Consider the following 28,000-nt stretch of genomic DNA (forward strand, 5'->3'; position numbering starts at 1 on the left):
TGTGTCGTTAATCATACCGTTCCATGCTGCGATCAACATTTATTTTAATCTTTTTTAGATTTGATCGGTAAACTTATTCTAACACTGACCGTAATGTTGCACCTGAAAATATAATATTTTCAAAAGATTTGATTCACTGAACAAATCAAGTTATTGTGATGGATCAAACAGTACTTCATGATTTTCTCTTTCTTCCTGAAGCAGAGTTAGGAATCTTCACTCTTGCACAAACACAACCAGATTTCTTGTAAATCACATGACTTAGGGGAAATGTCCGGCCAACTCGGGTTGACCAATGGGAAGATGGGTGCACACTGTGAAAACAAAAGTTATATTTTTGTGCTGAAAACAAGGCAGTGAAACAGAAACAAATTTCTATCAAATTAGTGTGAAATACATTAGAGAGTCAGATCTGATCGGAGAAGCAACGCAGAGCTTTTTGCAGGGTCTGTTTTACCATTTCAAAAATGCTGTAGAAGACATTACTCAGAGAATGGTGCACATCTCTTAACTTCCTGGAGAAGAAAATAAAAAAATAAAAAGAAGAAGAAGAAAAACAGAGGGAGGGCATTATGAGATTCAGTGATTGAGAAATATAGAGGGCTGGATAAATTGTGAAACCTCAGTTTATTAAGTCTTTGTCGGAGCACACATGGAATTGGGGGTTGCACAATGAAGCGCAACATCTTTCCCACACTGCTTCTGATAGGGATTGTGGGCTTTGTACAAGCAAACAGGTAGGAATGTACACTACATGCTACTGAAGTCATTGCCAGCCTGTGCAGGAATCTAAAAAGCAGCTTTTGTTCATGATAGAGGGTTACGCTTGCTGTGTAATAGCCTGTGATGCATTGACATATATCTGAAGCAACGTATTCAGCTGTGTTAAAGTCCTGAATAATACAGCAGTCACAGACGGATTGATACTTTATTTTTTGCTGCAGATTCTTCATCTCTGGCCCCAGTGTATTTCATGTTGGTGTTAAAGAGAAGGTGTTTGTCCAGATGGGGGGTTCTCATCTGCACAACACTGTTTACCTCTATCTGGAACATGAGAGTTCTGGTTCTGTTGTGTCTACGAAGGAAGAAGCCATGTGCACCTCTGAAAATGACATCAAAACTGTTGAGCTTATGGTACAAAAACATGTTTACTTATTGCTATTTAGCCAGCACTGAGATGTTCCTGCACCCATATTTCTATCTGCCATTTTTACAGATAGACAGGGAGATCCTGTCAAGGTTGCCTAAGCCCAAACACGAGCCCAACTACCTTCTGTTAGTGGCAGAGAGCCCCTCCTTCAGTGGGAAGAAAAAAACAAAGGTCCTGATTTCAAAACACAGGGGTCACATCTTTATTCAGACTGATCAGCCAATCTACAACCCAACACAGACAGGTAATAGGAAAGTTTCTGAATTTTCAGTCACTCTCCTCTAAGTGATGATCAACTATTTTCAAGTCATTTTCTGTTGATTATCTCTCCAGTAAGGTACAGGATATTCACCCTGGACAAAACATTCAGGCCCCAGAAGGAAATATTCCACATATCAATAGTTGTGAGTACATACATTTAATGTTGGGTAAACTGAATAGATTGTATTCACTGTTTAAGAATCACATCATTGTTCAATGACAGAATACTGCAGGAAACAGAATAATGAAATCCTTCAGGAGTGCAGAAGGAGGCATATTCAAAGGCACATTCGTCATTCCAGATGTCTCAAAGTATGATTGCAATTAATTGAGAAAAAATGTTTTAGTGCTTGCAACTTCTGAGGTCATAATAAAACAAGTATCTATGTTTACAAAGAATGGGCACGTGGAAGATCATGGCACACTATGAAGGGGATGAAAAGAATGTTGCTCTCCGAGAGTTCAAAGTCCAGAAATTTGGTAAGCTACTGATATGACGGGAGCATTTTTTTTTTAATTAAAAAATATTCTTTCCCTCTAAGATGCTTTTATCGTTATGTGCTCTAGTTTTACCGAGTTTTGAAGTTGGCATCACAATGGACCAGAGGTATATTCTAGTGAATGATGAACATCTGAACTTCACCATCTCAGCCAAGTAAGGGCGATTTAATGAACATTAAGTGTATCATGTGTATATTCTACAATCACCCCACATCTTCTGCTTAGCGTTGCCAGTAATGACGGTTAATCAACCCCCTGAACACTGCTCCTCATGACAGATTTTTCACTGCTTCTTCCATTTTGTATGAATTTTTGATGGAAAAGTCCATCTCTCGTCCATCGTCTATCTTAACATTTATCACTGTCCGCCCAGTCTGGTTGTAATCGATATCAGCTCTTCATTTGAGTCAGTTAGGCTCATAATCTCTCACCAGTTCAGTAGTCACATGGTTACAATGACTCTTTTTTAGGTATTCACACGGTGAGAAAGTTAGAGGGGCCTACCACTGTCGTTTTGGAGTGTTAAAAAAAGCTACAAGCCAGGGTCAGAAGGCAAAGCCCATCTTTGTCAGGGGGCTGGAGTTGACTGGTTTGGTGAGTGAAAGAAAAAAACAGCTAATTGTTCCAAAAAATGTAAATGGTGTCTCAGAATAAAATTAATGGACATTTTTTTGCAGGTTGAGGAAGGAACTGCGACAGCTTCTCTATCGACAGCAAAGTTAAATACGCACTTTGAGAAACAGCTGAAAGAAAGCCTCTCAGATTTACAGGGAAATGGAGAGCAACTCTACTTGGGTGTATTTGTCACCAACATACAGAGTAAAGAACACTCTCTCTCACCATATACACATGATTGACATGCTGTAATAACCTGTGGTTATTACAGCATCCTAAATTTTAGGATATTTCTGAAATAAAAATGAACACATTCATAATATTTCGCTCAAAATCTAAAGATAAAATATTTAACAGTTGGGTCTTTTGATTCCCCCTTAGGTGGTGAAATACAAGAATCAGAAGTTTTCCTTCCTGTCATCTCCCACAGATACACAATGGATCTCTCTCGAACTCGTTCTTACTTCCTTCCTGGATATCCACTCGATGTGGTGGTAAACCTGAAACTAATGAATGCACTCGCATCTAATGCAAACAATTATTTGTATGTAAAAGACTCTGTTGTCTCATCATAGGTGCTCATGCGTAACCCAGATGGGTCCCCAGCAGCTGGTGTGCCAGTAAAGGTCGATGTAGCCAGATCTTCAGAGAAATCTTGGCAGGGCATCACTGACCAGGAGGGGGCAGCAACTCACGTCTTTAATATTGTCAATGCTGCTGAAGTTGCTGTTGAAGTGAGTGTCAATGAGCAGCTCGTTGTAAGTGTCAGCAAATACAGGTTGTTGTTCATTTTTCTCCTCCTCTGGCTCTTACAGGTGTCTGCAGATGGTCTGCAGCAGAGGAAAATAATCCGCCAAGTCTCATCTCCCAGCAACAGCTACCTTTACCTGAGTTTTACCTACAGGACGTACTCTGTGAATGATGCAGTTTCTATAACATACAACACCATCAACAGCCCTAACACAGGCAATATATACTACATGGTGAGGCATTTCTGGTTAAAAACCTGTCTTATAAAGAGGAGCTACAGCGTAATAATTAAACATTTGTTTCTGTTGTAGGTCTTGAGCCGTGGGATTTTGGTTAAATCTGGTTTTCTCACCTTGGGTACTTCTGTTAAAGACAACTTGAAGATAACACCTGACATGGTTCCATCCTTCCGTTTGATTGGCTACTTCTACAACCAGCACGGTGACATCATCGCCGACTCGGTGTGGATAGATGTCAGGGATGAATGTGAGATAAAAGTCAGGGTGAGTAAACTGAACAGATAAGACTGCAGATGGAGCAGAACGAGACAGGGGACAAACTGAACTTTACTGTTGACTGTGTGTGTTTGAGCAGCTCTGTAATGGGGAACATGTCTTGTGTTATTTTTGAGATACTAAACTTGACCTTTGTTAAGTTGCCTGTTCTTCTATTAAAAGCTATAGCTCAGCACGTTTAACATAGACTCGATCCCTGGCCACACAAGGCCTGTTCAATCACTTTGCTTTTCAGATAAGGAGTTTGTGTAAGACTGAGATTTCTGCACCGCGGGGAGGCTTCATAATGATGGACAGAGCATGCACACCAGAAACTTGGCCAGTGTGGCCTCTGCAAAGTTGAATGTGGATAAATAATTCAGCTGCGCAGCTTTGCTAGACTCTGCAAATATTATGAGTCCAAATGGATCAAAATTCGCATCTACTGTTACTGCCAGAAGATGGAGGCAAAGCCGCCTCACGATAGCTTTCATTCAGTTTTGGTTAATCGTGCTTTGGTGTCTAGGAAAAACTATCTATCAAACATCTATCTCTTTTATTTAGGGAGAAATAAGGGGATCATTCCTACCTGGAAGACAGGCTGAACTCGAGTTTGATTTGCATGGTCAAAGAGCTAAAGTGGCGCTCTTGGCAGTTGATAAGGCTTTCTACGGTCTCAACACCGATAACAAGCTCACACCCAAACAAGTAACACTTCAACAGTAATTTTATGGATATTTAATTCAACATTTATATGATAAGAAATTGTACAATATGAATTGACTCCCTTGTTTTCATTTTCAGGTGTTTTCATCGATGCAGTCTAGAGACCTCGGCTGCACTTACGGTGGAGGACCTGACCAAGATTCTGTCCTGGTCGACGCTGGCCTGTCTTTTGTGTCTCAGGCAGGGGCACAATGGAGAAAACGTATGACAGTAACAATGAGCAGACCAATCTCCTATTACATTTACGTGTTAATAACAGCAATAATAATGTTTGTCACATTCAAGGTCTTAAAATAAGGTCAACGTCAAAATGTTAAAACTTACTCTGATATGAGAGAGACGTAGATTTTATTTGGTGGTACAATATTAATGTTATTAAGAGTAGATATGATAACAAATGATGATGGTTTAACTTGGGAAAAGTAGCTCATGAGTTCAAATTTTACATGAACACAAACATTTCCCCATTTTAGGGAAGGGACATTTGCAGGCTATAGCAGTGTAAGTGAAGATGATAATTATGATGTTTGTAAGAGCTGACACACGTTCTCACTTGCCTGATTCTCCAACTTTTTAAAGTCCTGCAGCTCCTGAAACATTTACCTTCCTGCTGTGTACCCCTCTTCCTCCACTAAGCTAAAATGAAAGCTAACTCTGTCAGACACAGAACTGGAAGCCGCGGATAGTTGGACCTTTTAGTTGTTGTGTTAATGTGTTCATTAAGTTTCTGCTGCTCCCAAAGACCTGGGGTGAGGTTGCTTCAACTATTTATACATATTTGAGCAATGCGCTAAAAGGGCATTATTTTATCCAACCCTGGGGGCAGGGTCTACTGGGTGCACATCCTCAGAGGACCCGATCACCACCATGCACTGATTGGCAAGTACTTGGTGCCTTTAGGCGAATGAGCTGGAGGTCAAGGTCATGGCCAATCAGAAGAAGACAGAGAGCGGGTTGTTGCAGAATCTTAGTGGGCAAAACACAACACAGTGGAAGAATTAAGACAAAAGAGAGAACAAAATGTAAGAGTTTCTGTGCTTGCAGTGAGAACAGATTTGGATTTTCTTTGTTTCTCAAGTCCCGTCAAATGTATCATGGACTAGTGATAGAAGCAGGTTATCCTTGACTTAAGAGTTGACACCAGAAAAATGATTCATGGTGCACAAACATTTACAACGTCATCGTCGTCGTCTTCCGCTTATTCCTTACCAGTAAGGGTCGCGGGGGGGCTGGAGTCTATCCCAGCATCTACAGGCGAGAGGCAGGGTTCACCCTGGACAGGTCACCAGTCCATCACAGGACCAACACATAGAGACAGACAACCATTCACACTCACAGTCACACCTACGGTCAATTTAGAGTATCAATCAGCCTCGTCCCCTCTTGATGTCTTTGGACTGTGGGAGGAAGCTGGAGTACCAGAGAGAACCCACACAGGAACAGGGGGAACATGGAGACTCACACAGAAAGATCCCGCGCCCGAGCCGGGACTCGAACCCGGAACCTTCTTGCTGTGAGGCCACAGTGCTGACCACTGCACCACCGTGCAGCCCCTTTACAACGTCATAATTCATAAAAATAACCCTTGCTGAGCTACTTTTGCCGTCTGAGTAGATCAGTCATGGTCGTATACTTGAATCTCTGTTTCAACGCCAGACTTTTGTGATGAGAAGTCAACACTGCCCTCAGTAGCTGTAACCATGACACTGAGATAACCAATGTGTCTGAAAAGTGGCTTTCCACTTGTCACATGCTAAGCTTCTATACTTTTACATCCCCAGGTTTTCACTGTGATTCCCCATCTGCTCGACAAAAACGCTCTGACGACATGGAATTGATGAGTTTGAGTAAGGAGCTGACATAGCATTGCTACTTCAATCTGAGATTACGTCAAATATCTACAAGAATTTGCTGTAAAAATTGGTCTTTTATTGTCAGTTTCAGAATCAAACTTCACGGATCCGAACTTACAGGACTGTTGCACACATGGGTTTTCTCTCTGCCCCATGAGACGAACGTGTCAGGAAAGGTTAAAGAGGGTCTCTCAGGTGGGAGCGGATCCAGCCTGTGCAGATGCCTTTTTAAAGTGCTGCATTGAAGGAGAAAAGTGGAGGAAAAAAAAGATGGATGCAGAGAAAGGACTTGGCCGCAGTGAGTTGAAATTGTCGCGCTAAAGACAAATGCAAACCGCATTTATAAATGTGGGATGATTGTCATTAACATCTCTTTTTTTCTCAATTTTAGCTGCAAACATAGCTGACATTGAGGACTTCTTCTATGACTCTGCTAATCAGTACATTCGACGATTTTTCCCCCCTAGTTTTGCATTCATGGAGTTTGATGTGAACGATAAAGGAAGGTAAGAGAACTTTTTTTTTTAGCTTCCCGTGAAAAGTGAAATCACTTACTACTCTACCATTTTGTTTATATCTCTTTGACAAGTGGATTTATTACTGTTATTGGAATATTACATTATCCAGCACATTTAACTTCTGAAAACTATTCTAGGCAAATGTTGCCTCTACCTGATTCCATCACTACATGGGAGATTCAGATTGTCACTTTATCAGCAGCCACAGGTAAATAAAACACATTTCAACTGAACACATACACCTATTTCCTGAAAGAGCGTTAAAGGGTTATTCACTTGTCTGGCCAGGTTTCTGTGTGGTTAAGCCATGGGAGGTCAGAGCCTTTCAGAACGTCTTCGTGTCTCTGAGAATGCCTTACTCCGTAAAAAGATACGAGCAACTATCCATCTCCCCTGTTATCTACAACTATGGCACAGAGAGACTTCATGTAGGTACAATTAGTAGTATTTTAACCACTCACTGTACAAAAATGGCATTTTTGTTATCGTTAACAGTATGTTTCTGTATTGACATTTGTATAGGTGGCAGTTCATATGGAGCAAACTGAAGGTCTGTGTTCGCCTGGGTCAGCCAGCACCACCGCTTTTGTTAACATTACCGTGGAGCCGAGCGCTTCCCAGTTCGTCTCTTTCTCTGCCGTCCCCATGGTAACTGGCGTGATACCGATCAAAATCCGCCTCTATGACATTGAAAAAGAGATGGGAATAGACGCCATTGAGAAGCCCTTGAATGTTTGGGTGAGTGGCAAAGATATTCTTCAAAATTCACAACTTTGTAGTCGAGGTCTACTCGATGAAATAAACAGCAATGACAGAGAGTCACAAGATTTACACTTCAGTCAACCCTTCATCATTAGAAACTGCAACATCTATGTAAAACTGTGCAGCACTTGTAACATACAGTATCTACTTTACAACATGTTCTAATACTACAGACTGTAAACTGTAAAATTGCAACATTCTTTTTGTCAAGAAAATATTTTGCCTGGAAAATAATAAGCTTCAGGGCTGTAAGCTTTAAAATACGTCCTCTCCTTGAGTGTTCAACAAGATATGACTCCGTTTTTTTATGCTGAATATACTTTGATATATTAAGAGGGACACTTCTTTCGTAAGTTAGCATGAATCAACATGTTTTTCGCTTGATCACACACAATAATTTGTTTTTTTTATGTTCTAACAGGCAGAAGGAATAGAAAAAAGAGTAGAAGAAACCAAAAAGATTAAGTTGGATGGTGGGTTCTTTTAGCTGATTGTTGTGATTATTTTGCTTCTCTGTGTTCAACTTCTTTCTATCTTGACAGGGACTACACGAACAAAGAGTATCAATATTGATGCGACTTTACCAAGCGAGGTGGTTCCTGACACCAGCAGCAATATTTTCTTTTCCATGGAAGGTAAATGAGCAGCAAGGCACAAATATACAACCTACGGATTTTTGGAAATGACTGCGTCTTACTTTTTTTTTTCTGTTCTTTCCCGACAGAGGACGGATTTAGAAGCTCCCATGTGCAGAACCTTCTTTCTCCTAAGAAGGTGGCTGACCTGATCGTGTTACCAACAGGATGTTTAGAACAGACAATGTCAAGACTGACCCCTACGGCTTTAGCCCTGCGATACCTGGACCTGAGCGAGCAGTGGTTTGACTTGCCTGCCAGTGCCAGAGATGATGCTCTGGATAAGATTCAGAAAGGTAGGAATTCCTATCATAATGTCTGAATTTTTTTTTGCCTAATAAGCTACCAATATGTTCATAAAGTTAAAGAGAATCCTGAATTTTGTCTTAAATCTTTGAAGCAGCAGTATGTAAGCTATATACTAGGGGTATCTACTCTCAGAGGGTGGGCCTCCCCTTAGACAAAGCTAGGAACACGGCACCCCCACTTACCCCTCCTTCCAGCATTTTGTTTTGTTGTTTTGTTTTTTAAGTTCTGTATGCCTACAGCATATAGGGTAATTACTTTTGACAGTCAACTAAATCTGTTCCACCAGGCACTGCTGTATTACCCAACGTTACAAAACTGAAATAACGGTCCATTTCATGTCACTCCTGGCTAAAGGAGCAGTCGCTCTGCTTCCTCCCAAATATTCCTAAACTTTGTCTTCATGCCTGGACTACATGCAACCAGTCCAATACTGGAATTCAAGTACAGTTAAACACAATTACAAACGATCCAGCTGATCACAAATCAGATCAAAGACCTCCCTGTCCATGATATGCTGGTAGACGGCCCCTCTTATACCCCACGTGGAACATCATTTGTATTGTTTTAATCCCTCACAAACAAGTTCATGGAAACACAACAATTTGACAAAAAGTGGACAATTGAATGGAAACTATTAAGAGAAGGACAAGAGAATGGATGATGGTAGTTTTTTTCTCAACCCGATGTAAAAGGAATGACTAACCGACTGAAGAGTTTGAAACTTGTGACCTAGAAGAGTTTGTTTCACATTAGCGTTGAGCAATAGAGCCCACTTGCAAGTCTAAAGAACTTTAAAGACATAAATTACTTGTTTTTTTCAGGGATTATGAGGATTATTTTAGAATACAAGAAACCAGATGGATCCTATGGAGCATGGTATTCAGTACCATCCAGTAACTGGTGAGTATTTGTTTTATGATAATAAACTTTCTTCATTTCATTTACCCCAAACTGTCAATGAGCCTCTCCATCCCTTCATCTCTGCTCTTTTTCTGGCGTTCCAGGGTGACAGCCCTCGTGGTGAAGGTGTTCTCATTAGTGGCCGAGCGTCAGTCAGCATCTTTGGGACTGCCGAGCAGGCAAGGAAGTCTTGTAAATGAGGAAGAAATCAGACAACCGGCCAGAGTTTTGCTCTCAGTACAGAATAATGATGGCTCATTCGGAGATCAACATCCAGTCCTGCATCGAGGAATCCTGGTAACCATCATTTTCGATCTCGACAGCACCACATACAAGAACAATACAGTGGCAGCTCATCTAATGGCAGAGATCTGAATGCGGTGTCATTTCTGTGTTTTAAATTAGCAAAGAAAAGACCAAAGTGCATCCATGACAGCATTCATAACGCTCGCGCTGCATCGGTCCCTTCAGTTCCTGCAAAATGATCAAAGTGATGCGGTAAGATAGTATGAAGAAGACACTGACCTGCTCCACAGGACAAATCTACAAACACACTGCACATGCGAACGGAGAAAGCACAGGCAATAGTACGCTAATGAATGAAATAATAGAATTATTTCATAAAATATTTCTCGTGCTACTTCATGTTAATGTTAATGTAATGATAGTAACTTAATAAAACACACATCCCAAAGAGCTGCTAGCATGGCTCTTGACCCTTTGCCTTGTTATGGTTGTTTTATGATACTCGTTGTATTCTAATGCCAATCATTTATGAACAGTTTGCAAAAATGAATTGCAAAACATTCTGTAACAGTCACCCTCACCATTTCCCCACCAGGAAGCAAAAATTTCAAGAGCAATAACGTATCTCCAGTCCAACTTCGAGGATCTTCAGAACCCCTATGCTGTTGCCATTGTGGCTTACTGCCTCTCAGTGTGCCAGCCGGAGGGGACGGACGTTTCAGCAGCCTGGGATAAACTGCAAGCAATGGCATCTGAAGGCAAGTCACTTTAAGAAATTAGTTGTGGACAATACGCCTAAAAATGTATCCATCCATCCATCCATCGTCGTCTTCTGCTTATTCCTTACTAGTAAGGGTCGGGGGGGGCTGGAGTCTAAGATCCCATGCCCGAGCCGGGACTCGAACCCGGAACCTTCTTGCTGTGAGGCCACAGTGCTGACCACTGCACCACCGTGCAGCCCCTAAAAATGTATATCGTAACTAATTACAGATGTATTCATATATGTGGCTGTATCTTTTTAAAAAGGTCCTTGACCACACAGGTTATAAAATAACACTGTTGCAAAAAAAAAATCACATCGATTAGTTTTTTAAATTCTTAAACCCCTCAAAACTTAGGATCAACCTTCTCATTTTGATTAAAATGGGACATTAAAACGAGCGTGTGAAAGAACGCTAATATTTCAAATCATTCCTCATTTGCTTTTGAACATTATTTTCTCTTATTTGTCAGGGGAAAATGGCTGTTATGTATGGACAACGAGTGCCAACAAGTGGAACGGTGACCAGGCGGATGCCTTCACAATCGAGACAACAGCTTATGCCCTCCTAACTGCAGTGGCACAGGGAAAGAAAGACTGGGCTGACAAAGCAGCCTGCTGGTTGACCACACAGGAAAACTATTTTGGAGGCTACAGGTCATCACAGGTGATGCTGGAATTGAGTCGATGCCTTCCTCTTTTTTGCAGAGCTACCGCTGTTTGGTCTTCCTGTTCCAAATACATTCCAAATGAAGACTCTGTCTTGATGTCTAGGATACCGTCATGGCGCTGGAGTCTCTCTCTGAATATGAGCTGATGAAAACCACAAGTCCTGAAGCAAATGTAATTGCAGAAATATCTGTCCCAGGAAAGAGAGAGATCATAAGGCTATCCCTGGAAAAAAGAACCGATAAAGTGGAAGCAGATCTGAAGGTATCGCCACAGCTTCACATACACAGAGAGGAAAAACCCATTCTTAGATTGCTTGATTTTTGTTGTGTCTTTTGTCTCAGAAACTCTCAGGGAACAACATTTTGGTGCAGTTAACAGGGAACGGTGACGTCAAGCTGAAAGTAAGTTTAACAACTCAGTGAAATATGAAGAGCTGAATCTGATATTTAACAGCAAGTTATTAATCTCCTTGGCAGATTGTCAAAGCTTACTATCTACTAGAACCCAAGAGCGACTGTGACATTCTGTCTATCAGTGTGGAAGTGGGAGGGAAAGTGAAGTACACAGGCGAGTCACTGATATGTATTAAGAAAGTGAAACAAAAACCCAACATGCAGTGCTGGTAAAATCTACATTTACATTTACATTTATTGTTTCTTAACAGCAAACGTCATAGAGAATTATGAGTACTATGATGACAGTGAAATGAATGGAATGGACCCCGAGGTACCTCAATCAGTGACCGATTGGTCTGCTGTTCAAACCCGAACCAGGAGGGATCTTGGTGGTACAGATTCAGATGGGATGGTCAGCTACACCGTCTGCGTCAGGTTGGTTGAACAAAACTGTTTGTCACTTTTCCTTTTTTTAATCTTCATGAAACATTTTTCATTTCTTTTCTGCGCGTAGTCACAGCCTGAACAGCAGTCTCTCGGGAATGGGCATCGCTGACATCACACTTCTGAGTGGATTTGAGGCTGTAATTGAGGACTTAGAGAGAGTAAGTAGTTCTCCACATTTTCTTCAGCATCATCGTTCTCTGCCCTAAAAAAAAAAAAAAAAAAAAAAAAAAAAAAGCAGCAGCAGCAGCAGTAGCAGTTATTACGGGTTCCAGTGAGTCCAGAAGTAAAAGCCCCATTCATGTTCTCACTATAAGCTATGTAAGGAGACTCACAGTTCCTTTGATGGACGGACTCTCCTGTAAGGCATTTATAGTGTTGCACAGGGCGCTGCTGAAAAGTGCCAGAAGTAGTTGTGAATAAGAGTTTCTGACAGAGAATTCAAGACGTTACATTCCCCTGATCAACCGATCAGTTGTGTCCATGTACGTTGTATTATCTGTCTCGGAAAGTCATAGTAATGTTCTGACAAGCACTGCTGGTGTCAGGGGCAAAGGTTATACTGATGTATGAAGATTTTTGAGTTCCCAGACGGTGGTTAAATATTATTTGGTTTGTCGTATTTAAAGCCATCCATCATGGTGAAATAAAAATAGAGTTTTATTGCTTAATGAGTAAAAGTGGAGTCTGCTAACAATTAAAACACCAAACTTTCTTCCCAGTTAAAATTGCCGCCGGAACAGTATATCTCTCACTATGAGGTTTCCTATGGGAGAGTGCTGATCTACTTCAATGAGGTAAAGCTAAACACTCTTTACGTTGACAAAAATGTGCGTGTTCAGTAGTAAATGATGTCTCTGCTCCCTCCAGCTCTTTCAACCGAAGGAATGTATTAGTTTTGATGCCGTGCAGAGAGTGCCCATCGGCCTGCTGCAGCCCGCTCCTGCTTCCTTCTACGATTATTATGAACCAAGTGAGGTTTTTATTTCCTCCAAATCTTGTCAGGATAGAAGGGAGATCTTTGTTCAATTCACCAGGAATGTGCTTTTCCTTGCAGACAGAAAGTGCACTGTGTTCTACTCAGCACCAAAAAGGAGCAAGATGGTCTCAACGCTGTGTTCAGAGGATGTGTGCCAATGTGCAGAAAGTGAGCCATTAGTTTGAAAGACTAATACTCCAGTATTTCCCAAACTAGGCCACATCTTCTCCTGTTTTGGAGGCTAAATTATCAATAGAGGAAAAAATGAATGCTATAACTGATAACAGCAAAAAAAAAAAAAAAAAAAGGAGCATAATTATTTGTCTGCTTCAAAGTAAAAAGTGCTCCAATTGATATTATAGGTTGAAAATTATATTTTAACAGCAGATAGACCTTTCAGGTTACTGCTGGCTTATTTAGTGATTGCTTATCCTGCCATGTTGTTATGCACACTGGTACCAGGTCAACACAAAACTCCAGCGAACACTACTTCCACTTCAGCAGGTCTCTAAGAGCTGGAAAAGTATTTCTCTTAAGAGAAAAAATGTGTCATTTGTCCGACAGTAGCTGTCACATTCAAAAATCTCACAGCAAACATGACGGTCTGCAGCAAGTGAACCGTAGTATTTTTAATCCTTACATCTAGAGTAGCTAGCCTCCCTTTGGCTTGAGCATTCTCCCCAGGATTTGTAGTCACTTTGTCACCTGAAAACAGAAGTATTACAGAAAGTGTGAGCGCTCGTTTTCCAAACTCTTCTGATTGAGGTTCGGGCTGGTTTGTTTGCTTGAGAAGAATAAATACAGTTTGGAGGAAGAGAAAAGCAATATCATGCATGGTGAGTGGGGACACCCATCACCGGGGGCAGCAGTCAACACCTCAAACTGATGAACTGGTGTCTGTTTCGCAGGATTCCCAAGGGAAAAGTCCTCCACCTTTAAAAAGTGATTTGATGTCGCTCACCATTTTGCTTGGCCAGATCGTGTAACTGAACCCCTCACACATACACACCCAATTCCTGCCTATAGCACATATCCTCAGCCCCTCCTTGTCCCTCTCAGCACCTTTTTAGCATTTTTCAAAATTATTCAATGGGTGGAGACCCCGGGGGTGTTTAGTTACTCGGTAAGCCCCTAAAACATGAGAAAATAAAGCCCAGGTTATAAAATACTGGAGTTATGCTTTAACATCCATACTGCCAAACACTAAGTGAATTATCTAAAATATTGTATAATCATCTCTTTAGGACCCTGCTATAAACTAAAAAGCACATTCAAAGGTGAAAGAGGTCAAACAGTCACAAAGAATGACAGAATGCAGCATGCTTGCTTCTTCCATATCGTGGACTACGGTCAGTACTTGAATATTAACTTCAGTTGATCTCATATTTCATCTTTTATCTACCAGGATCTGAACTGTTATTTCCTTTCAGCGTATCTTGTGGAAGTTCTCAGCGTTTCTTCGAAGAGCAACTTTGACTTGTACAGAACGAACGTGTTTGATGTACTCAGATCAAGTAAGTAAAATCCGAAACGCTCCCGTGTAACTAAAATAGCTGTTATATTTACTGACTATGCCCTGTCTATCAGATGGAGATATGCTTGTGAGGGAAGGCTTGACTCGAGTGTTTGCTAAGAGGCATCAGTGTAAAGGAGAGTTGGAGGTGGGAAAAATGTATCTCATCATGGGCAAAGATGGCGCCACACTGGACTCAAATGGAGAGTAAGTTTATTTATGATTGTTTATCAAAGTACAATTTTACGGTGTTTAAAGGGATAGTTCATCATATGAACATCCACTGTGTCCACAGTTTAGTTCTACTCATAAGCTCATGGCCTCACGTTAAATCTCGTTAAACATATGCGGTATTTGTATGTGGTGACATTCCTGCACTACTGGGAGGGTTCATACTGAGCTACTGTGCCAGAAACTTACGCTGGCTCAGCGGGCTTCGACTGGTTAGCGCTACGCTAACTTGAAAGTGGATGAATAATTTCATCATATGAGCTTTCTAAGCAGTTCAAATGTGATCAGACACGGCGTAAATTTTGTTTCTATTTCAAAGGTGTTGTGTCCAATGGTGCGCCCTACATTGGGGGTTAATAATTCCATTTAGCCCTGTGCTAATTTGAATGTGGATAAATAACTCAATCATGTGGCTCCTTGAGGCTTTCCAAATGTTATCGGAACAAATGGCGTAAATTCTGATCGTGAAACAAGTTATGTCATTAACCATGAATCTAAAGTCTTTCAGTGGCAACACTAACAATGGGGTAGGCTACAGTTGAGGCTGCTCATGTTATATGCTAACTTGAACGTGGATGAATAATTTAATTGTGTGGCCCTTCTAATATTTCAAATGTTATCAGACCAAATGATTCTGATAATGACGTAAGTTATTTCACATGAATTGTGAAACTCAAAATAACGTATCTACTGTTTTACAGCAGCTACAGTTGCAACGATGCTGGCGACAGTGGAGGTGGCTGATCCCGATTAGCCCTCTGCTAACTTGAATGTGGATGAATAATTTACGCAATTGTGTTGCTCCAAATCTTATCAGACCAAATCGATCACATTCTGATCGTGAATAGTGATAGTGAGTTGATCACGTCATGTTTCGCACGATTGAGATCTCTCTCCCTTTTTTGTTTTCTCTTTTAAGGATGCAGTATTTGTTGGAGTCAAGTACCTGGGTTGAGAAAAGACCTTCGGAAGAGGAATGTCAAAAATCTGCACACAAAATGGCCTGCAGAGGCTTTGATACATTTTTGGCCGAGTACAAAATGGACGGTTGCAGACAGTAAAACAGCCCTACAAACAAATCTAGCTTCAACTTCATTTTAATTTCAGCGTAACTCAGCTATCAAATTTCATCTTTTTCCATTTACAAACTATTGCAGTCATGAAACTGGTAAATCTGTCTGTTGATTGCTCTTTCACCCAAATCTGTACCAGTATCATTTGAAAATGTTACCGTTTACAGTGCATAATCATTCTGTTAAAGTGAATTCAAATTCAAATGTCTCTCGAAGGTGTCTTCATGTGTCTACATTGGATGCAGCATATAAAATTACTTTTGAAACATCCACACGCATCTATTCAGTCTTTCAAGTGCCGGCTGATTCAGTTTGGTGCACTGGTTTGATTTTGCTTTCCAGCTGAATATATTTATTTAATGTTTTTTTTTTCTTTCCCTTTTACTGGCAGTAAAGGACCTGAGTGGGGTCTCTGTTCTCAACACAATCCCCCCTCAAAGTCACCCCTCCTCCTTTACTTAACATCTGCTAGGTGACGACGGGGGGAGAGCAGCTCGTAGTTGGCACGGCAGGCGTACACATCAAATGTCACACCAGTTGACATACGGATAGTGGAGTTACACAATGACAGCATTTGAATAAAGTATCGCCTCACTAGGATTGTTGATTTGATCCGGGGGAGCCAATAGGCCTCTTCTCACTTAGGCAGCGTTATATAATCGTATAAACCTACCTGAACTGCAGTTTCAGCAGAGAAAGGTGATGGGAGAAAACGAGGGATGGTCAGAGGGAGAAGTGCAGCTGCAGGGGTATGGGTGGAGAGGCGAGGAACAAGCAAGGGCTTATGTGTTTATATTATTCTAATCTCAGAGACCAGGTCCAATGTAAGCAACACGGGAGAGCTGACCATCACTTCAATCACAGCCAGATCAATGCCTGTACTGTTTCAGCCTTTGCCATTAGACATTTCATTAAAACTGAATCAGTAAAGTATAAATAAATAGGCAGACTTCAGCTTCTGTACTGGCCAACTGCGCGTGGTCCTCTTCTACTGTAGCAGGCTCCAAAATAGTCAGTCACTTGTCATGACAAAGCAACCTACATTTTTCCTTACATTAGTTCAAACAAATTAAGATTAGTTATAATAGTGGAAGAAAGTTGACCGTCAGTGTTTGAGCACAACTGGTTCTACTCATACTCCATATTTTTACATAGCTGGCTGAAAGACTTATATTCTGCTTAATCTGTGGATGGCCTCAACACATTTACTGTAAATATAAACAAGTGCACACCTACTCTGACACGTCAAATATGCTCGAGCAGCCACTGCGGTTTCAGAATGGGGAAATGTATTCCATATGTATTTTGTCAGGTGCGCAGTAGCTTTAGTCACTGGAGTGTCTCTAGCTGTTTTCCAAAGGCCAAGACAGGGTCAGTGGTTTGAGGGTGGTCGATGGAGCAGAATGGAGTGAAGTCAGAGCTGCTCCTGGACGCTGCCACCAGGTGGAGGCACCGATGGAGAAGGACCACCCATTTAGGGTCCGTACTATGCTGACAGTTACAGTTTGTTCTTATTTCACTGTCACGTTGGTGTGTTAGTTGATGTTTATACCAACGAATTATCCTGCCTTTGTCATAACGTGGTCGGCACATGATGGTGCGTCATGCAAGTGTGTGTATGTGATTATATTTATGAGAGTACCAGAGATGATCACCAGTTTTTTCATTCAATCCCGAGTCAAGTTTGATCTCAAGCCCCAGCCAAGTCTACAAGTCACGCCCTGCAACTCAAAGTCAAGTTTCAGACTTGAGTTCCCAACTCTTGAAGGTTCTTGATACTCGGGTCACTTCCTATGAGCCAGAGGTGTCTGAGCTAGCCAGGGAGTAGCAGGGTCTCTTTTCAGGGCAAATAAAATATTTGGTTCCAGTTGGTGCACAAACCTGCACACTCACCGATACGATCCTGCAGGTGTTTGTTATACCAGTAAAGTAGAATCTGAACAAAAGTAAGGAGTGCGCTACGTGTGATAATGTTCTAAAATTAGCTTGTGTCGCTAAGATCGCTTTCATTTGGATTGTTTGTTGATCTTCAGCTTTAGTTTCCTCTGAGTAGAAAGAGACAACCTGCCACCGCCCTGGAAGGTGACGTGTTACTTCAGTAAAGGTAGAAGTACCACAATGTGCAAAGTTCCAACTAAAGACCTACACATAAAATCACCCTCTTTCTAAAGAAAATGTATGCAAAGTCTTACAGATTTTGTGTATATGCAGAACATCAGTGACTGATGTGTTAAAAAACATCTTTAAAATCTTGAAAAGTGCTTAATAAATTAAGATGAATAAACAGCATGTTACTGTTGCAGCTTCTTGAGGTTTTGCTAGTTTGAATTATCTTTAAAGCAAGTAGCTAAAAAGTGTGGTTCTCAACCTAGTGGTCGGGCTCCTCCAGGGGGTCAGGACGTAAATCTGAGGGGTTGCCCAGTGATTAATGAGGGAGGAAGGAAGAAAAAGTTTCAATAAACAAATCCGCTTTCAGTGCTTGGACTTAATTTTTTGGCAAATGTTAAATAATTTTAACAGCTTAGAGGGGAAATGTGTCCTTCATAGAAAAATAAGCAACTCAACTCTAACTTTATTACATTTTTTTTTTTCAAAATACGTAGCTAAAAAGTCAACACAAGAGCTGGGAATTACAAATGACTTACTAAAACATACCCCAAAAAATAAAATGGAATGACGTTGATGAGTGAAATATCCCAAAACTAGAATACTAAACTAAAGTAGAGGTATCTCAAAATTTGGCTCCTCTCGGCACCGAATGTCCTGGGCTGTAATTGCTGTGACGAAATCCTTCACCCGTTTATGTTTAGGTTGATGTTTGCTGTAGACATTAGCTGCATCCTCACATGGTGTTCTTGTCTATAAAAAGTTATCTCAAAGTCTTTTTTGATGGAATATATTTTTATATCATGGTGTTTACATAGAACCCTGCTATATCTATAGAGTGAATGTACATAAGGCGAGAAGAGGCCTTCGGTTTCACTTACCCTTTTGAGGTTTTACAAGATTCAGAATGAATTTCAGACTTCAGGAATATGAAATTCAAGCAAAAAAGTGAAGAAATAACATGTTAAAGGGCAGATTAAAAAAAATGAATCCTGTGTTATCTCTGAAAATATAAAAGCCTCTTTGTATTCAACTTTTGTTTTTGCTCCTCTGTAATCGTGTGAATATGTCACTTACGCATGTTTGCTCTAAACCTCTGGTCTACTTGTCTTCATGTGGTTTACAAAAGGTGGGATGGTGGGTGGCCGTTTTGGTCAGAGATGCAGTGCCTTCACAGAGCATTCCTTAAATCTGGTGGATATTTGGTCACTTACATAACTCCCACGTAGTTACATCTCATTACTTCCAACAAACAGCCAATTCATATAGCGAGAGGTTCCTGTCCCCCAGAGTCAGTGTTGAATACCTGCAGTGTTATGCTATGTATTCCAGCTGAATCATGATTCTCAGACCATGGCTTTCTTCAATCAGAGACTGTGTGTGTGTGTGTGTGTGTGTGTGTGTGCGCGTGTGTGTGTAGCTGCTAGAGATGCCTGGTGTAAGTCAAAAGTCCTCCAACCCAACAGTTACATTGAGCAGACAGTGAAATAAGTGACATGAGCCATGCAGAGCTAAACTATGCTGTTCTTTTTCTGTTACTGTATGAAAAATGTTCAAATATAAAGTGCAGTTTGGGAGTAAAACCTCTATTTTAATGGAAATTAGGAAAAGGAGTACAAAAGAGTGTATGATCATATTTTGATCAACAAATCTGTGTGAAAGTACCACTTCTTTCTTTCTTTTTCAAATTTTTTTTTTTTTTTTTTTTTTAATGGTAAGGTCAGTTCAAATATTTTCCATGGTGGTTGAGAGAGTGGGACCACTGGGGGTGGAGTAGAGGGGGGGTCCTTAAGTAGCACCAGACTTTATCCCTCTCCTCCTTTCTAGTGGTGGTCCTTTCTCTCATCTCTCTCCTCCTAGATCATACCCAGAGCGTCTATGTGAGCAAGCAAATGGAGGGAGCAACACAAAGAAAGACATAAAGCTAAGAAGAGAATCATTATTCTGGTAAGTTGATATGTTTTTCCTCCCCCAGTATCAAAGTGATGAGTCATTTGGATGGATGCAGTCATAAATCCCAATACCTTTTGATGTTTCAGGGATTTAAAATATGCGGATAGAAAGTCATGCTGTTCTTTAATTCATGATTTTAGTGGAAGAATCAAATAAAATTGCTCGGTGATGAACATGAATGCAACAGTTTGCATGCATATCCTTAAATCTGGCCTCAAGTTGACATGCATGCATTATAATTTCGTATAATTAAGTTGATGTTGAAATAATTTTTCAAATGAATAAAATCAGCATTGTAATTTGGCTCATTTTCATTTCAGAGGTGAATTTTGCACACTTTAATGCAACCAGTAAATCTATTATTCCATTCACTCATTGCACAAATGAGGTAAAGTTTCTGTGTTTATTTGCAGCACGATTTCGTGGATTTTCCACGGACTGTAAGCTACTGTATGGCTTGAAATATTTCTTTTTAGTGTTGTTTTAAGTTGTGGCTGCAGAGGTTTGTATAACCCTCTGTATAGTGAAAGACGTACAGTGTCTCACAGCTCTATACAGTGACACTCTGTTAGCTCAGCAGCAGGCTCTCAAGACTTCCCGCTCAGGTTGCCTTCATCCTTCCTGTTCAAAACCAACTAAATTAGGTTTTACTGGGTTTGGCAAGTCACTGAATTAACCTCTACAAGTGATGAGAACAGGGTTGCATTTTTAACCTCATTTTCAAAAGCGTATTGATAAGTTGTAAAAGACTTGGACAAGTTTTTATTTATTCATTTATTAGAAGTATTTACAGTAAGGTGGGGCCGCTTATTCACATTCCTTTGTTTGACTACTACTTTTGGTCCTTAGTTGGTAGATAAAATGGGATCAAGAAAGTTCAATAAACATGGAAAAGACCTATAAAAGACAGAAAATGTTATGTTTTCAAAACTGAGAGAATGACTCAGCTCAGCGAACATTTTCTAAATATCAGATCATAGCACGGAATTGTTTGCGGGCCTTTTTCCTTAAATGTTTGACAAATCAGTTTCCAAATCCAATTCTTTGTCTGGTGCATATGTCAATCATGAGCATGGCACTAAAGATTATGTGAGCCCAGGCAGCATAATTTCTTGGTCGCTACTTAAACGCTGGACAGATGAGAATTGAATGGAAACTCTGTTAATTTGAAGCTGGCCAATGCTTAAAAAAAAAAAAAAAGTTAAAAAAAAGCCGTTCTTTGATTTTTTTTTGGGGGGGGGGGCTCTAAATTAACTTAGCATTAAACATCTTGCAGCAAATTCAGTCACAGTTTAGCTCATTCACTTCTGTTTATTTCTAGGTCTGACCTGGCTCAGTCCTCTTTACAACTGAGATATAGAGGAAGGACTTCATAATCTTAGAGTCACATACATACAGATCCTCCAAAGGCAACATCACCTCTGGCTACTGTTGCTGGCTCAAAATGTTGTTTACTCTAGGACTTCTCCTCCTTCTCACCCCATTTCCCTCCTCTCAAACCACAACCAATGAGAAGAGAGATGTCACAGGAAGCAATGGGACTAAACCCAATGCTGTTTTCACCCTTTCCAAACCAAAAACCAGTGCTGCTCTCACCAAACAGACCATTCGCCCAACCCAAAAACCAGTCAACCAGGTAGTTTTGCCCACTTCAGCCACCAAACAAAAACTTACAGCAGTAAACCCTGCAGAAACCACCAAGAGCAAGTCCAGCCCAGCTGTAATTCAAACCACTCTGTCCACACCAGCCAGTGCCTCTGGGACTAAGAAAGACAAGCCTTCAGTCTCAGTTAATCAGACTGTTACAAAAGACAAGCCTGGCCCCACTGGAGTTCCAAACGCTCAGTCCCCATCCACAAAGACTGCTTCAGCCAGCGGTGCGAAAACCACCAAAGATAAACTCCAACCTTCAGTCAATCAAACTGCTTCAGTGAAATCTCCTTCAATCAGTGATGGGAAGACTGCCAAAGACAAGACTGCCCCCTCCGTAACTCAGAATGTTCAGTCAACATCCCCAGACTCCGCTACTACCAGCGGCACTAAAACCGCCAAAAACAAGCCCACAGCCACCGTCAATCAGGCTGTTGTAGTAAAATCTCCCTCCACCAAGGATGTGAGGAACCCCAAAGACAAGCCTGCACCCACCGTAGTTCAAACTGCAACAGCCAAGGCCTCCGCAGCTGACAAAGATAGGGCCTCAACTCAACCAATCAAGGTGGTTCTTGCCAATGACTGCGAATCAAGCATCACCCAGGAGCAGGAGCTGAACGTGAAACCAGGCACTCCTCTGGTGATGACGCACAAGATCAGTTTGTTGCCGGCTGGCTGCAGCGGAGGCTGCGAGGCTGAGATGGTTGCATTGAAAGGACGCGTGACCCGGCTGGAGAGAGAGATGTCCTTGCTAAAAGATAAATGTACGGTTTCATTCGTCAACCCTATAGAATCATACTGTTCCCCTCTATATATTTTGATAGTATTCTGCTTACAGATGTAATAATTGTGTGTTTTGTTGCTGCTTAGGTCCATGTTCTGCAAACTGTCCAAATGATTGTAGTGGCAATGGCGAGTGTGAGAAGGGGAAATGTGTGTGCCAACAGGGATTCCAGGGTCCAGACTGCAGTAAGTGTGCCCCAGGAGCTGACTGCAGTAAAAGTAAGTGACACACTGGTACGCATGGTGACATGAGGGATACAATTGAAATTTGCCAGATGAATCATCTGTACCGTTGTCCTTTCTCTCTTCCATTTACAAGGGAAGGTAAAGGTGGCAGTGGATACAGTGGCCCTGAAGGTGCACAAAGATGGCGCTACTGTCAGGGAAAGCATGCAGGAAAGAACCAACAAAGTACAGCAGACGGTATTTGAGAAGAAGGACCAGAGCAGGGGGTCTGAAACCAAGGAGACTGACACTAAATCCAAAACAGCCACTAATGCTAAAGCAGGTGTTGCTAAAACACAAGCAAAAGTAGATGACAGGAAAATAACAATAAAAACATCCACAGGGACAACTCGCCCCACCGTTGGTCAGGTTTTGTTGAGGCATGTGGGAAGAAAGCAAGAGGAGGCCCGTAAAGGCAAAACCGCAGTCCTCACTTCTAAGAAGGTGACCAATGCAAGCAAATCATATCCCAAAACTAACCAGCTGAAAGACGAACCCCAAATTAATGTAACCGTGAGTGACACGAAGAAAGTGAACGGCACAAGTAGAATTGTGACTATTCTCACCAAGGTCACGGTAACAAATAAAACACGATCAGGGAAGGAAAGCATGGAGCAATCAACCTTGGCTGAAAAGAACGGTACTCAGTCCTCTGGTTCCAAACGCATGAAGAAGGTCAAAGTAGACACTCTAAATGTTCTCACTGCCGATGACAGGAGCCTAGATGCTGACCAGCCTGGACAAGGGAAAGTCACACAGAGAAGTCAGTACATAGTGAACACAACCATCCTATCAACTTCAAATGAGGCTCGGGTTCTGCAGAACAAAACAACCAGCCACAGCTCTACAAAAAGGACAAGTGGATCTGGATTAGGTTCCGTGAAGGTTGTGAACATCTCTTCCTACAGCTTCACTGTCACATGGTCGGCACCACAAGGGATGTTCAGGAACTTCACCGTGATCCGAAGAGAACCCAGAGCAGAGGGTGACGAAGACGAGCAAGAGGAGTTTGAAGAGGAGTTTGAATTCTCCTCAGTTAAGAATACAACTGAGATCCAGACCCACAGTGAGAGCACTAACTCAACCTCCGGTAAAGCTGCTGGATCAAGAGGTAAAACTGAGACCAAGAGGATCACCATGGTCGTCCCTGGCAGCGTACGCTCAGTCGAGTTCAGTAACCTTCGAGCAAACACACGCTATGTCCTGTACTTGTATGGTTCTTCTGCTGAGAGACGATCCAAGATTCACAGGGTTTCTGCGACTACAGGTAATTAAAGTAGAACAACGTTCCTTAATCAGTGAATCCATTCAACTTCCTTCTCACCCACTTTGATATTTATTCACAAAGTGGAGCAGGAGTGAATCTTAAATCTCAAACATTGCATTGTTGAACATTTTTATCCTGTCTCATTTTGTTATTTTTTAATGGGTTTTGGCAGAAATGTCTGAAATAAGGTCTGTTGTTAACGAGAGCCGGAGATATTTGAACAGTTTTCTGTATGACATAAATACATCAGGAAGTACCACTCTTTCAAGGCTATTAATGTCTACTGCGGAGGTTGGCTCAAACATTAAAAGCCCAATACCAAGCCAAAGACAGTCTGGATTCCATCCAGAGTCAGAAGTTGACAATTCCAGCACTCACAGAGCTGACTTAATGCACTTAACACAAAGTTTAAAAAAAAAATGTGCAAAAGCTGCTATGACACGCATTTCTCTGTGTCAGAGGTTTTTTCCCCCTCACGTCAGAGTACAGTGGGATGCAGGGACGGAAGAGGTTGTAGTGACTTTTAAGTCATCCATCTGTGGTTTACTTCATAGCCTAACGGCCCCAAATACCATAAAAGATGTTGTTCATTTGTGAAGAATATCTAGCTGAACAAAACATTGAAGAGAAACTTGTCTGTCACAGCATAACTTTTGGCAATATTTAAAAATCTCATACGGCTTTGACCAAGGGTACCCATTGCAATGCTAACTTCCGGGTTGGGCTGAAAAAACGTATCCCTTAGGCACGCCATACAGTATGGATTTGGATTTTCTGTCAACCTTCTTTCTCCCATCAGGTCCTGAGCCAGCCACAGATATGATTTTCAGCAACGTCACACAATCCTCTCTAAATGTGTCCTGGTCAAAACCAAAGACCACATACACAGGCTTCAGGGTCACATACACCAACACTGTCACAGGTCTGTTGAGAACCGCCTCCTTACAGCTTGGCTTTACTCTGCTGGAATCATAAAAAGGCTCCCAGTCCATGTGGTTAGTCTAAGTGCATGTTTTTCATCTTTTAAGGGGAGGCCCGGTCCGTGAACATTGACTTCCAGCAGACTCATGTGGTTTTGTCCAAGTTGACTGCTGCTTCATCCTACCTTGTCACTGTAACCTCTACACATGGAAGAGCTCATAGTGACGCTCTTACATCCGCTATCACCACAGGTACTGTTAGTTTTGCTTTCTATCACTTTCAACAATTTTTAATGTCAAATTAACAAAAAAAAAACAACACTGAATTCGACTGCAGTTCCTGCACCTCCAACACATCTTCAAGCCATCAATGTGACTGATACCAGAGCTGTGCTGCAATGGACACCCAGTCTGGGGAAGGTAGACCGCTTCATCATCAGCTATGAGTCCTCCAAGAGTGAGTGCTTACATCAGAACCCTTCTGTAATTACCAATGATCATACACTAGTGATAAAGCTAAGAGTTCTCCTTCATGTTGCAGCTCCTAATGTGACCGTAACAGTGATGCTGTCTGGAAACTCAGTGGAACACCAGCTGAAAGGCCTGCAGAGAGGCACCCACTATACAGTCAAGGTCCTGAGCCAGAAGGACAGTCTCCAGAGTAGAGCCATTTCAACATCATTTACTACTGCCAATGGTGAGTCACAGAGGAATCAAGCCTCTCTGCCTCTCTCAAAGGGATTTTAAAGCTAATACTGAGTAGTTTACTATGAATATGTGTGCATTTTTTTGTCCCGCAGTGTTCAAAGCCAGTGAGGTGGGCGCCCGCTCAGCACTGATCGTGTGGAAAACTTTCACTGTTGTTTATCACAGTTACAGAATCATCTATCAGGCGGCAGGAGAGGAGACAAGGGTGAGCAATGTTCCTTTGTCACTTCAAAGAGCCATCAAACATTTATATAACTGCTTACGATACGAACTTTTATGTATTCACACATTAGGAGGTGATCCTGGAACCCACGGTCACGGAGTACAAGCTGACAGGGTTGTTGCCCATGTCACGTTATACTGTTCTGGTGCAGGGCGAGCGAGATGGGCACTATATATCACTTGTCACCACAGAATTCATCACAGGTAATCGCTTCAAGTCATGTGTTCTGCGGTGCTCGTTTGTTTGTTTGTTTGTTTGTCAGTATGATTACCCAAAAATTATGTGGCCAATTTTCACCAAACTTGGTAGAGTAGTGAAATGTGCTCCAAAGGCAAAAGCCACTAAATTTTTGGAGCAGAGTAGTCATAGCGCCACCTAGTGGCAACAGGAAATAATTCGCTTTGTACACTTAGATGTTGTCCTCCTATTCGAGTGAGCAGATCGATCCAAAATTTGGTCAGACACTTTAAGAACTAGATTATTAGTTACTGTTAAGAGTTTTCCTGAAACAATGTTAAAATGGTGATGCAGTTGATTTTCATAATTTGGACTCCACAAGGTTGGATATTTTCCGATCTGCATACATTTGACATAAGTCCTGGCTTGAAGCCATCTACAAGCTGAAGTAGTCAGCTAGATATAAGGACATCATTAAATCTACATCAGAAGTGACACTGCATTGTCTTCACATGATGTACAGCAACATAACATGTGCTTTATATTCTCTTGCGCCACTTAGTGGAAAAAGGAAGTGATTTTTATACCACACTTCACACTCAAGTCTGCTCCTTCATGCAAAATCCAAATATTACCTGGTCTCACATCCCTCTCACTCTACAGAACGGCCGCACACTGCAGCATGTGCAAGGGTGTGAAGGTCTGCTCATCACCGCTTGCAGTTTTAATTGGGAACTGACAATGAGAGTGCCGGGGGCAAAAAGTTCAAATTGGCAAAGTTATGTTATCTCTATTTGTTTTTTAGTTATTGAAATCTGTTTTTTCTCTTACAAAGGGAAGCTGCGTTTCCCGTACCCTACCGAATGCTCTCAGGAGCTCCTGAACGGAGCTCTTCAGTCAGGAGAGGTGGATATCTACCCTCAGGGGAAAGAGGGACAAGCAGTTCGAGTCTACTGTGACATGGAGACTGATGGAGGTGGATGGACGGTGAGACAGAATGATGCAATTCACTGAATTAATGCCTTTATATGTTTTGACTGTTACCAGCAATCTGTTACATTTTCTAGGTTTTCCAAAGGAGGCTGAATGGCAAGACAGATTTCTACCGAACCTGGAGTGAATACAAGGCTGGCTTTGGAAATCTGAGTGACGAGTTCTGGCTTGGTACAGTTGGGCCTCACCTATACTGACCTCACCAAGTATTATTCAGTCTATACTGCAATCTTTCTTTCTACCCTCATTAGGAAATGAAATGCTGCACAACCTGACCAGCATCGGCCCTGTGAGCCTGAGAGTGGACTTGCGATCTGGAAATGATACTGCATATGCTCACTACGCCAACTTCTCCATCGATTCAGAAGACCGGCACTACACTCTCACATTGTCCGGCTACACCGGAACAGCAGGTGGGAAATGAAATTCAGTGTTGTTCTGCTTAAACAGTGCATCTTATACCAACTGTAAATAATTAGTGGCCATGTATTTCTCATCTAGGGGACTCTATGAAGTACCACAATGGTCGTCCATTCTCATCACGGGATAAGGACCCAGATTCTTTGGGGATCCACTGCGCGAGAGCCTACATGGGAGGCTGGTGGTACAAAAACTGCTACAAGACCAACCTTAATGGTCTTTATGGCATCAACAGTAATAATCAGGTATAATTAATCTCAGCTGAAGTGCATTTACTTCTAGGATATGACACACTCACCCACTTTAATCCCTTCTCTGTCTTATGATGCAGGGAGTGGTGTGGATAGACTGGAAAGGTAAAGACTCCTCCATCCCCTTCACTGAGATGAAGTTCAGACCGTCCAGGTTCTCTCCTGCAACTCACGGCTAAGGGCCACCAGTATCCACGCGCCATCAAACCCGCAAACCCTCAGAAGCGAGTGGATCCCATTGTTGCTGCATGTCATTTTCCAGCAGTTGTTTTGAGAGCAACGATGACAGCTATCGATATGTCAGTGTGATTCAAATCAACAGGGTGTGTTTCAGTTTTGTATTTCTGTAGGAAAAAATATCATCAGAGCGGAGAAATGTTTTTTTTTTTAATTATTATTATTATTTGCATTCTTTTCTACTTTTCTGTCTGACCCGTCCATTTCAACACAGTTTTGTTTTGACTCTGGTATGCCACCTCACTACTACTGTAATTAAAGATGCACTGTCTCGCTCCATTGGAATAAAATGTGGCTAAT

The 28,000-nt window shown here is 41.6% G+C and overlaps 2 protein-coding genes across 2 annotated transcripts; both read left to right on the forward strand.

The window, feature by feature from the left end:
• The first annotated feature begins 497 nt into the window (after positions 1–497).
• Positions 498–16,057, forward strand: c4b (complement C4B (Chido/Rodgers blood group)). Its single transcript, XM_086218680.1, has 41 exons — positions 498–737; positions 945–1,134; positions 1,217–1,394; positions 1,484–1,554; positions 1,635–1,723; positions 1,809–1,891; positions 1,979–2,066; positions 2,383–2,506; positions 2,590–2,731; positions 2,909–3,021; positions 3,103–3,261; positions 3,343–3,510; positions 3,589–3,780; positions 4,336–4,479; positions 4,576–4,699; positions 6,279–6,344; positions 6,436–6,648; positions 6,742–6,856; positions 7,006–7,076; positions 7,157–7,296; positions 7,391–7,606; positions 8,052–8,103; positions 8,173–8,265; positions 8,355–8,561; positions 9,396–9,474; positions 9,579–9,771; positions 9,880–9,972; positions 10,316–10,478; positions 10,954–11,147; positions 11,255–11,413; positions 11,494–11,553; positions 11,629–11,719; positions 11,817–11,982; positions 12,062–12,152; positions 12,714–12,788; positions 12,862–12,964; positions 13,049–13,138; positions 14,215–14,319; positions 14,401–14,484; positions 14,558–14,690; positions 15,634–16,057. Exons 1-41 carry the CDS (start codon positions 673–675, stop codon positions 15,773–15,775), a joined length of 5,124 nt encoding a protein of 1,707 aa, XP_086074806.1. The 5' UTR covers positions 498–672; the 3' UTR covers positions 15,776–16,057.
• Positions 16,058–19,720: 3,663 nt separating this feature from the next.
• tnxba (tenascin XBa) lies at positions 19,721–27,977 on the forward strand. The gene is made up of 15 exons (XM_086217266.1): positions 19,721–19,840; positions 21,168–22,260; positions 22,367–22,498; positions 22,599–23,771; positions 24,571–24,693; positions 24,800–24,943; positions 25,029–25,148; positions 25,233–25,388; positions 25,492–25,604; positions 25,693–25,825; positions 26,635–26,786; positions 26,867–26,963; positions 27,044–27,205; positions 27,294–27,457; positions 27,544–27,977. The coding sequence occupies exons 2-15, from the start codon at positions 21,291–21,293 to the stop codon at positions 27,640–27,642; spliced, it is 3,738 nt and encodes a 1,245-aa protein (XP_086073392.1). The 5' UTR covers positions 19,721–19,840; positions 21,168–21,290; the 3' UTR covers positions 27,643–27,977.
• The last annotated feature ends 23 nt before the right edge of the window (positions 27,978–28,000 follow it).

Source organism: Aulostomus chinensis, chromosome 11 (assembly GCF_037954235.1).
Source record: "Aulostomus chinensis isolate RoL2024-O1b breed Wild chromosome 11, RoL_Achi_v1.0, whole genome shotgun sequence".
Lineage (NCBI taxonomy): Eukaryota > Metazoa > Chordata > Actinopteri > Syngnathiformes > Aulostomidae > Aulostomus > Aulostomus chinensis.

Bases quoted from the DNA above. Each gene is read 5' to 3' on its own strand.
- c4b (XM_086218680.1), top strand. From the start codon at position 673: ATGAAGCGCAACATCTTTCCCACACTGCTTCTGATAGGGATTGTGGGC. The intron at 7,607-8,051 runs GTGAGTGGCAAA...ATGTTCTAACAG, and splicing joins AGAAGCCCTTGAATGTTTGG to GCAGAAGGAATAGAAAAAAG. The intron at 12,153-12,713 runs GTAAGTAGTTCT...CTTTCTTCCCAG, and splicing joins TAATTGAGGACTTAGAGAGA to TTAAAATTGCCGCCGGAACA.
- tnxba (XM_086217266.1), top strand. From the start codon at position 21,291: ATGTTGTTTACTCTAGGACTTCTCCTCCTTCTCACCCCATTTCCCTCC. The intron at 24,694-24,799 runs GTCTGTTGAGAA...TCATCTTTTAAG, and splicing joins ATACACCAACACTGTCACAG to GGGAGGCCCGGTCCGTGAAC. The intron at 26,787-26,866 runs GTGAGACAGAAT...TACATTTTCTAG, and splicing joins CTGATGGAGGTGGATGGACG to GTTTTCCAAAGGAGGCTGAA.